The 10,418-nt window shown below is 49.5% G+C and overlaps 1 protein-coding gene across 1 annotated transcript; it reads right to left on the reverse strand.

The window, feature by feature from the left end:
* Positions 1-7,488: 7,488 nt before the first annotated feature.
* On the reverse strand, positions 7,489-7,998 carry LOC148881291 (zinc finger protein 445-like; the record flags this gene model as incomplete). The annotated part of the gene is given in 2 exon segments (XM_088989380.1): positions 7,489-7,537; positions 7,540-7,998. Coding segments are annotated over 2 exon segments (508 nt in total), but the record flags the coding sequence as incomplete, so codon positions are not given.
* Positions 7,999-10,418: the final 2,420 nt, after the last annotated feature.

Consider the following 10,418-nt stretch of genomic DNA (forward strand, 5'->3'; position numbering starts at 1 on the left):
CAGCTGATGCATTTGTTTATGACCGCTGTCCCGTAGTTGTTCAGCAGATGGCTGTGCTTTATTTTCTTGACATTGCGTTGGGCTGTTCTGACTTCCGGTACTGATTTACTTCCTGGCCTTCGGTATTTAAGTTTCATTTTACTAACAAGACAGCGAGGATCGACAAGCTTTATCGCTGCGCTGTTTAGCAAGGAAAAGAACAAAGACCAAATACTTCTATTTCGGACAGAAAGCGAGCAAAGTTGTTTGTACTATTTTGTTGCATACGTTTTATTTCATTGATATTTCATTGATGTGGGGTCGAAATGTTTGTGCATTTGAACATACGCGGCCGACGGTGTGAAATGACGACAGGTGCGAATGATAAAAGTGAATAGCGCAGTTGATCGCAAAACAAACTGTTGCGTAAAAGGAATGCTCATTCAATCTCATCGTCTCATCGTTTCCTCGCTTCGTTGTGCTTCTTTACACCAAAACTAATGAAAGACGTGATATTTGTGGTTATTTATAGCACGTTTGGGATCATTTTAATGGTTCTTGACATCTACCGAGAGCATACGCGGCCCACGGCGTGAAATGAGTTTGACACCCCTGATTTACACTACTGGAAAACGAAGATGACATAAAGAAAGCATTCGAGTGAAGCGAAGGTATATTTTTGCAAGTTCAATCAAAGTCATAAAATGTATTTTCAAAAAGTATGACATGATCTGAGAATACTTGGAGTATTTTCAACTCGTTAGGGTTTACTGTGCGAGTCTGCCCGTCTTCGGTGCTCGATGGGTGGATTGGAGACCTCCGTAAACGGTCGCTGTCACACTTCCAGGAAAGTCGCATCAACCCCAGAGCTTTCCCCCACCGTGATGCACGACACTGGGCCGCATTTGGGTCCGGCTGTCGCCCCCTTGCTGGAGCTCAAACACTTTGAGAAATATTCAAAAAGTAGAGGCCGAATTCCCACCGTGGCTGCCCGCATTCGGTGCTTGATAGGCGGCTTGGAGATCTCCATAAACGGTCGCTGTCACACTTCCAGGAAAGCAGCATCAACCCCCGAGCTTTCCCCCACCGTGACGCACCACCCTGGGCGACGTTTGGGTCCAGCTGTTGCCCCCTTCCCGGAGCTCAAACACTTTGAAAATATTCACAAAACATAGGCCAAATTCCTGTGCTTGATAGGCGGCTACGAGACCTCCGTAAACGTTCGCTGTAATACTTCCAGGGAAGCACCGTCGCCTCCGAGCTTTCCCCCACCGTGATGCACGACCCCGGGCGGTGTTTGTGTCCGGCTGTCGCCCTCCTGCCGGATCTCAAACACTTAAAAAATATTCAAAATGTAGAGGCCAAATTCCCACCGTGCATGCTCGCCTTCGGTGCTTGAAAGCCAGCTTGAAGACCTCCGCAGATGACCGCTGTCACATTTACATGGAAGCAGCGTCATCCAAAGCTCACTCCCCCGTGACGCGGTTCCCTGGGGGGCGTCTGGGGAACGGCTCTCGCCGCCTTGCTGGAGCTCAAACACTTAGAAAATAGTCCAAAAGTAGAGGCCGAGATCATATAATGCCTGCCCGCCTTCGGTGCTTGAAAGCCGGCTTGAAAACCTCCGCAGACGCCCGCTGTAGCACTTCCATGGAAGCAGCGTCACCCCCGAGCTCATTGCCCCCTGACACGGTTCCCTGGGCGGCGTCTGGGGTCCAGCTCTCGCCGCCTTGCTGGAACTCAAACACTTAGAAAATAGTCAAAAAGTAGAGGCAGAGATACCCCCGTGCATGCCCGCCTTCAGTGCGTGAAAGCCAGCTTGAAGACCTCCGCAGACGCCCGCTGTCACACTTCCATGGAAGCAGCGTCACCCCCGAGCTCACTCCCCATGACATGGTTCCCGGGCGGTGTCTGAGGACCGGCTCTCGCCGCCTTGCTGGAGCTCAAACACTTAGAAAATATTTTAAAGGTAGAGGCTGAGATACCCCCGTGAATGCCCACCTTCGGTCCTTGATAGCCGGCTTGAAGACCTCCGCAGACGCCAGCTGTAACACTTCCATGGAAGCAGCGTCACCCCCGAGCTCATTACTCTCTGAAGCGGTTCTCCGGGCGGCATCTGGGGACCGGCTCTCGCCACCTGGGAGCCGTTTGCCTCAGGTTCTGGTTCCCTAGGAGGCGTTTGCCTCCAGCTCAGTCCGCCTGGAAGGCGTTTATCCCCGGCTCTGGTTCCCTGGGAGGTGTTTGCCTTCAGTTTAGTCCGCCTGGGAGGCATTTGCCTCCGGCTCTCGCCGCTTGGGAGGCGTTTACCCCCGGCTCTGGTTCCCTGGGAGCCGTTTGCCTCCAGCTCAGTCCGCCTGGGAGGCGTTTAGTCTACGTCCGCCAGCGGCGCGGAAAAACCAGACATATCTTGATCAATATTAGCATCGATCATTCGCGTGTAAACTATCTACACTCGGTCCCGAAATTAAGGAGATCCACCGTGATCAAAACCATCAGAAATGGAATCAGAATCAGATGATTAAATCCAAATATTCGTGTCACTAGCCCTCGATACGTGGATTACGCGCATAGAAATCCTTCTGACCAAAAAGGATTCCACATTCACCCAACATAGCAGCATGCTAGCGGCACTCACTCGTGAAAACTCAACCGTGTGGTCAGGTCAGAATGAAGAGGCGCTTCCACCACGTCTTTGTCTCTCATAGCCCCAGTCAACAAGCAGGCATCGCCGAGGGAACGACCCCCCCCGTCTCTTGTGGGCAACCGACAAGCAGATGCCACCAAAAGCTAGGAGCTTTTGTCTCTTGTCGACAGAAACACGCAGGTAGGCACCCCCAACCTCTTCGGACCCGACTGGCGCGGGTTTCGGCACCAGAATGTTGGATTATTTTGATCGTTCGCCCTTGGTTCATTGCTTCTACGGGTGTTGATGGAGATGGATGGTTAAATCATCAGGGAGCCTTTCTTGAACAGAAAGTTGATTTAATTTGGGAGAGCGTGGATGCATCGCGGTGTCGGCCGAGGAGGGAGCATGGCGAGAGAGAGAGACAGAAAACGGGCTGCAGGAGTATTTATGCGGCGCATAGTATACGACGCGGCATGATGTGACGTAATGAAAATGAGACATCATGTAAAGGAAGGCAGGATATGACGTATCAGGAAGTTTAAAATGTAAACAGAGATTACAGAGCGATGTTTAGAGATGTTTGTATGGCGAATTACCCCAACAAACGCCTCCCAGGTGGACTGAGCTGAAGGCAAACGCCTCCCAGGGATCCAGTGCCGGAGGCAAACTACTCCCAGGCAGACTGAGCTGAAGGCAAATGCCTCCCAGGGAACCAGAGCTAGGGGTAAACACCTCCCAGGGATGCGTTTGCCTCCAGCTCAGTCCGCCTGGGAGAAGTTTGGTTTCTGGATTTTTCCCCCCAATCAGAATCAGAATCAGAATCAGAATCATCTTTATTGCCAAGTATGTAGGACACACAAGGAATTTGTTTCCGGTAGAACACGCTGCACTAGTATCGTTGTCAAAAAAACTGCTAAGTGGCACTATACAGTTCCATTTTGGCTACTTGGGGGAAGAAGCTGTTTGCGCCGCTCCCAAAGTTCCACTGACCCCTGGTAGTCCCGGCACTTTTTTACCCGGTTGCGGCGCTCCCCTGTTGGCCTTTTCTCAACGCCAGCACCGCGCCCCAAGATCCCATGACCCCTGGTAGTTCCCGAATATTTTTGCCCGGCCGTGAGGCTTCAACCTTGGGCCCCCATTGTTACATCAAGGGTGTCTCCACCATTACGTGGTGTCGTGCGGCGAGACAGCAAGCAGGTGGAAAGGGGATAAAAGTTCACTCAGCTAGATGCAGGAAGGGTATTGTGAGTTTTCTTGATTTGAAGTTGATATCAGTTTTCGGCAGACCCCAGGTAACACTGCTCTCCAGGTTGTCCTTTGTCCCTCTTCTCCTCCCCGAAGTGACTGGCTCAGTCTAGTTTTAAAGGTGCTTCACCTGAGCTTCTGGCCAATCAGATCCCAGCGGCAATTGGCCATTCCCAGGTGGTTGCAATCACCTTCTCAATCAGTCTCAGTCAATTAGTGGTCGCCCAACTCTACTGTTTTGGATGGGGAGAAATGCGCACCTTTCTCCCATCCAAAATCCAGAACACACAAAATTATTTAACATTTCTTTTGGCATCATGACATCATTCACACCCTCTCCTCAGAGTTCAGACATTCTTGACAAATAATCAGCTATGGCAATGCTCAATGGTGAACTAGTATGGCTGAAGGGCAAGACACCACCGCAGTATCCTCGCATTCTGGTGTTGCATGGAGTGCATCCATTTCAGGGCGCGATGGTCAGTCTGTAATCTGAATTCCCGTCCTAGGAGGTAGTCACGGAGTGAGTCAATTGCCCAGTATTTCTTCTCCCTCTCATAGAGTTTCCTACTCAGGAACAGGATGGGTCTCTCTTCTCCAGCACTGCCCTGTACCAGAAGTGCGCCGAGACCAACATCCGGAGCATCCACTTGGACTCGAAACTCCTTGGAAAAATCTACACTCTGCAGGACAGGAGCTTGACTGATGAAATATTTCAAGGCCCTAAAAGCTTGTTCACATGCTGCTGTCCATGGTAGAGGAGATTTGATGTTCCGCCTTGTGAGGTCAGTTAAAGGAGCAGCTAATATAGCAAAATGTGGAATAAACCTCCTATACCAACAAATAATCCCAAGAAATGTCCTTAATTGCTTATTGGTCTGGGGAGGTGGTATCTTCTCCACGGCCTTCACTTTCTCCACCTGGGGCTGAATCTTTCCTTTCCCAATCAAATATCCCAGGTAACGCACCTCTTCTTGTGCCCAGGAGCATTTTTGCTCATTAATGGTGAGTCCAGCCGCTTGTATTTTCCCAAGGACGGTCTTGATGTGCAGGAGATGGTCCTCCCAACCTTCACTGTAGATCACGACGTCATCAAGATAGGCAGCTGAGAAACTGGAACAGTCCTTCATCAATCTTTAAAAGGTCGCTGGTGCTCCATGCAGACCAAATGGTAAAACTCTGTAGTGGAACAGCCCTAACCCCGGGATCTGAAAAGTTGTGTATTCTTTGCAGGTGGGGTCGAGAGGGAACTGTCAGTATCCTTTACACAGATCCAGCGTTGTAATAAATTTCACTCGCCCCAATCTCTCCAGCAGTTCATCAATACGAGGCATAGGGTATGAGTCAAAACATGAGACACTATTGAGCTTTCTCATGTCTGAGCAGAATCGTAGTTGAGCGGTGTCCTTTTTAGGTACTAACACTATTGGGTTAGACCACTCACTTTTAGATGGTTCGATGATCCCCATATCAAGCATTGCTCGTACCTCCTGCTTCAGTGGTTCAACCTGCCGCTCCGGAATCCGATATGGCCTCAAACGTACAGGTTTATTTTCTTTGAGCACAATCTTGTGGGTGATGAGATTAGTTCGTCCGGGTTTATCTTTGAATAGGGAAGGAAATGATTCCCTTACCTCTGCTAACTGAATTTGTTGCTTTGGGGTCAGGTGTAACAAGGTCTCTTTAGAATTACCCCATTCCCTCTTGGGTGTCATCACAGCCTCATCCATCTCCTCCTTCTCAGTAACCGAGATTTCTCTGATGAATAGGCTCTGGGAGCTCAATGGTTCCGCTTGTTTCTCTGCATACACCTTCAGGAGGTTCACATGTAGAATCTGCTTTTTCTTTTGTTTGTCAGGGCAGAGAATCTCATATGTGACAGGTCCTATTCTCCTTGTCACAGTGTACGGGCCCTGCCACTTTGCCAGTAGCTTACTTGGTCCCGTAGGCAGCAATATTAACAACTTCTGTCTAGGGTGCAAATCTCTCTCTCTCTGGCGTGTTTATCATACCACACCTTTTGGTTTCGTTGACTCTCCTCCATGTGCTTCTTTGCCATCTCCCTGAAGTTCTCCAACTTGTCCCTCATTTGAAGAAAATAGGAGATGACACTGCGTGACGTCGCCTCTCCAGCCACCCAGTTCTCCTTCAGCATGTCCAGGGGTCCACGAACCTGTCTACCATAAAGCAACTCAAAAGGAGAAAAACCAGTTGACGCTTGGGGCACTTCTCGATAAGCAAATAATAGAAAAGGCAGCCATTTGCCCCAGTCTTTACCAGTTTCATGAATGAACTTCCTCAGCATTTGTTTTAATGTCCCATTAAATCTTTCAACCAGACCATCGGTTTCAGGATGGTAAGGAGTGGTTCTTATTCCTTTAACTCCAAGCTGGCTATATAGGCCTTTCATCAGGTGAGACATAAAGTTTGTACCTTGGTCTGTTAATATCTCTTTAGGTATGCCTGTTCTCGAGAATAACTCAACCAAACATCGGACTACATGTTTCACCTGCATAGAACGTAAAGGGTAAACATCTGGGTACCTGGTTGCTTAATCACAGATTACAAGAGCATACTTGCATCCTGAGCTACTTTTTGGCAATGGGCCAATAATGTCCATGGCTATCCTGTCATATGGGACACTCATGATAGGTAATGGCTGTAAGTAGCTCCTATCTGATTTTTTTTCCTGGTGCAACCATCTGACAAGTGCCACATTGCCTACAATATTCTTGTACATCTTTATAGAGCCCTGGCCAATAGAATCGCTGACTGACTCTGTCATACGTCTTTGCCTGTCCTAGATGTCCAGCCCAAGGAATAGTGTGTCATAAATGTAAGATGAGCTGCCTGTAAATGGTAGGGATAACTAATCTAGGTGTTGCAGTGTCAGAGAGATACAATAAGCCGTTTTTTAACATAAACGGGTCTCCGGTGAATTTTCCTAAACACTTTGTGCTATTCACTGGCACCCCATCAACCTCATAAACCTTCTCAAACAGTGATTTCAAAGTTGGATCATTTTTTTGATGATCCTTAAAGTTCTCTGGAATCTGCCGCTCTGGTTTAATGCTCGTGCCCTCCATACCAGTTTGCATTGGAATGCTAGAAGGAACACATCTCCAGTTCTTTTCCTGTCTGCGCTGTCGTCTACTTTTCTTTACCTTGCCTCCTGCTTGGACAAGTGTATCATCAAGATTAGGCAATGGTTCTAAACCTTTTGTTTGAGACCTAGTGACTGCCATACATGTGCAATCCTTTGCAATTTTATGGACAACATGGTCCAATACAGGAAAATCATCCCCCAACACGACATCATAAAATAAATTCTTCAATACGCCAACCTAAAGTATGAAAAATTGGCCATCAATCTCAAAGGTCATTTTGGTGGTGGGATAATCATGACTGTCACCATGAACACAAGTAATATTTACAACTTGATCATAATTGAGCATGTCATTACTGACTAAACTCCCTCTCACTAATGTTTGATTGCTGCCTGTGTCGGCCAGTGCTTTTACCACTTTCCCATTTACCGTAACAGATGTTGTATGTCTATGTTTGCAATAATTTCCATTTGGACAGCTTTCCTGCCCAGCTTTAGGAACTGAACAAAATTTTACGCCTCTGGGTTGGCGTACAGGACACACGGAAGCCTTGTGGCCACGTTGCTGACAATTAAAACAAATAAAGTCACCTCTTGGTTGAAACTTTCCAGACTGTCTCCGAGCCCCATTGTCAGCTTTACCCAAGTCTGCATGTTGAATGTATTTCTCGTATTTCAGCTTTGCCGATGGTCCCTTTTTCCTGTACAACTCCCGGTGTGCTGCTACGTAGCGCTCAGCCAACTCCGCTGCTTCTTCTCCAGTCTTAGGCTTGTGCTCCTTTACCCAGATGCGGACCTCAGGTTGAAGAACTCTCAGATACTGCTCCAGAATGACGACTTCTCCAATCTGATCCTTGCTGCGGTGATCAGGGCGCATCCACCTCCTGTAAAGTCCTTTCAGTCGATTATAACTTTCTGTGACAGTCTCTCCTGTTGGAACAATCGTACTGCGAAACCTCTGTCGATAGGTTCCTTCAGTAACGTTGTATTTGATTAATACTGCTGCTTTAATGGCTTCGTAGGACTCAGCCTGCTCTTCATCCATGCCAGCATATGCCTCAAGCGCCTTTCCAGTCAGCAAGGTCACTACTCGAGCAGCCCACTCTATAATTCCACCCCCAAGTTTTAGCTATTCTTTCAAACCTGACGAAAAAACTTTCTGCATCTTCACCTTCTCTCAGTTCTGAAATTCTCGGTTCAGAAACCATGGGAACTGCAGCTTGTCTTGGATGAGGAAAATGTGGCGGTTGGGCATATGGTAGGTAACCCAACATGGAGGTTTCTTGTGCCGGAGGAAGGTTTGTTTGTCTGGATGTTCGAGGGTCAGTGTTTTGGGGCTGTGCTTTTTGAGGATAATGTTGACTCGATTGATAATCAAATGTCCATTCTTGCTTGTTGTGGAGCATCTGATTTCTTAATTGGTTGATTTGTTCAATCAACACCCCCTCTCTATCTTTACAGTGGTGCATGAAAGTTCTGATTTCTTTCACCAATTCCTCATTAAGTTGAGCTGTGGTGGTACTCACTGTCTGAGTCTTAGGCTTCACCACTGGTTCTGGCTCACTCTGCCCAGTTCCAGCCTTGGCTTGGCCAGACGCCTCATGGAAATAAAGAACGGCATCGTCTTGGGGCAACTCAAGCTGCTGGTTTCCTTGATCCTCTTCAGAACTCTCCAGTTCAGTTTGGTTGGCCCGTGCTGCATGTCTTCTTCCTCGTCCCACCTTCTCCATCTCGGCTTCCTCTTATCCTTTCCACTTCAGCAAGGCGTACGATCCCACCACTGCCACCAATTGTCGTGCGGCGAGACAGCAAGCAGGTGGAAAGAGGATAAAAGTTCACTCAGCTAGATGCAGGAAGGGTATTGTGAGTTTTCTTTATTTGAAGTTGATATCAGTTTTCGGCAGACCCCAGGTAACACTGCTCTCCACGTTGTCCTTTGTCAGTTTTAAAGGTGCTTCACCTGAGCTTCTGGCCAATCAGATCTCAGCGGCAATTGGCCATTCCCAGGTGGTTGCAATCACCTTCTCAATCAGTCTCAGTCAATTAGTGGTCGCCCAACTCTACTGTTTTGGATGGGGAGAAATGCGCACCTTTCTCCCATCCAAAATCCAGAACACACAAAATTATTTAACATTTCTTTTGGCATCATGACACGTGGGTAACGGTGGAGACAGTATCCATGGAGACCGGGTTCCACAGATACCGTCATTCCGCGTTACCCACACTTGAGTACCATCCTTCTGACACTCTGAGCACCGGGTGGAGACCGCACCATTTCGTCGCCCGCCGTGGGCGTTTGCGATGCTGTAACATCTGGGGTGTGTCCTCCATTGCCTGCAGTCGTCACTCCACGATACCCTAACCCTGAGTATCGTCCCTCTGGCACTCCATGCGCCAGGCCCCGGGCGTGGGGGTGTCCCACCCAGCCAAGGGCATCCCGGGGGGGGGGGTCGAGAGGCAGGGGCCAGGACAGACGGCGGCGAACCGTCACCTCGCGTCCCGAGATCCAACTACGAGCTTTTTAACTGCAGCAACTTTAAGATATGCTATTGGAGCTGGAATTACCGTGGCTGCTGGCACCAGACTTGCCCTCCAATAGTTCCTCGCCGGAGGTTTTGGGTCATTCCGATTACAGGGCCTCGAAAGAGTCCAGTATCGTTATTTTTCATCACTACCTCCCCGTGTCGGGAGTGAGTAATTTGCGCGCCTTCTGCCTTCCTTGGATGTGGTAGCCATTTCTCAGGCTCCATCTCCGGAATCGAACCCTGATTCCCCGTTACTCATTGTCACCATGGTAGGCGCAGAGAGTACCATCGAATGTTTATAGAGCAGACATTCGAATGAACCGGGTCGGCCACACGCTTGGGGCTCGTGACCAGAGGGGTGAGCCCAACCGGCTGGCGCCCGTCAGCAGAGCCATCCGTGTGGGTTTTGGTATCTGATAAATGCGCGCCTTCCCAGGGGTCGGCGCTCGTTTGCATGTATTAGCTCTAGAATTGCCACAGTTATCCAAGTAACGGTGGAGCGATCAAAGGGACCATAACTGATTTAATGGCCGTGCGTACTTAGACTTGCATGGCTTAGTGTTTGAGACAAGCATATGCTACTGACTGGATCAACCAGGTAGCCCCAGACCGCCGGCAGGCTGCGGTCTCATCGGGCGGGCCGTGGGGGAGGGCGGCCGGCCGCGCGGCCCGACCGTCCCTCCCCGCGGCTGGGTGAGGCGTTCTGATCCGCCTGAAGGTTTTGAGAAATCCTGCGTTCGCCGGAAAGCCCCCGGCCGCCCCCGAGCCTACCTCGGGACGAGGCGGACGACCCCGCTGGGGGCCCACCGTTGTGGGACGTACATGTCGGCTCGGAGGCCGTGGGTTGGCTTGGTCTTGCTTCTGAGGGGTCGCGACGACCCTGCCCCATTCGACCCGCTATTAGGACCCGCGGGTCGAAGGAACCGTCCGCCGTGCCATA

The sequence above is a fragment of the Hippocampus bargibanti genome, unplaced genomic scaffold (genome assembly GCF_051943395.1).
Source record: "Hippocampus bargibanti isolate YZ-2025 unplaced genomic scaffold, ASM5194339v1 Contig00185, whole genome shotgun sequence".
Classification (NCBI taxonomy): domain Eukaryota; kingdom Metazoa; phylum Chordata; class Actinopteri; order Syngnathiformes; family Syngnathidae; genus Hippocampus; species Hippocampus bargibanti.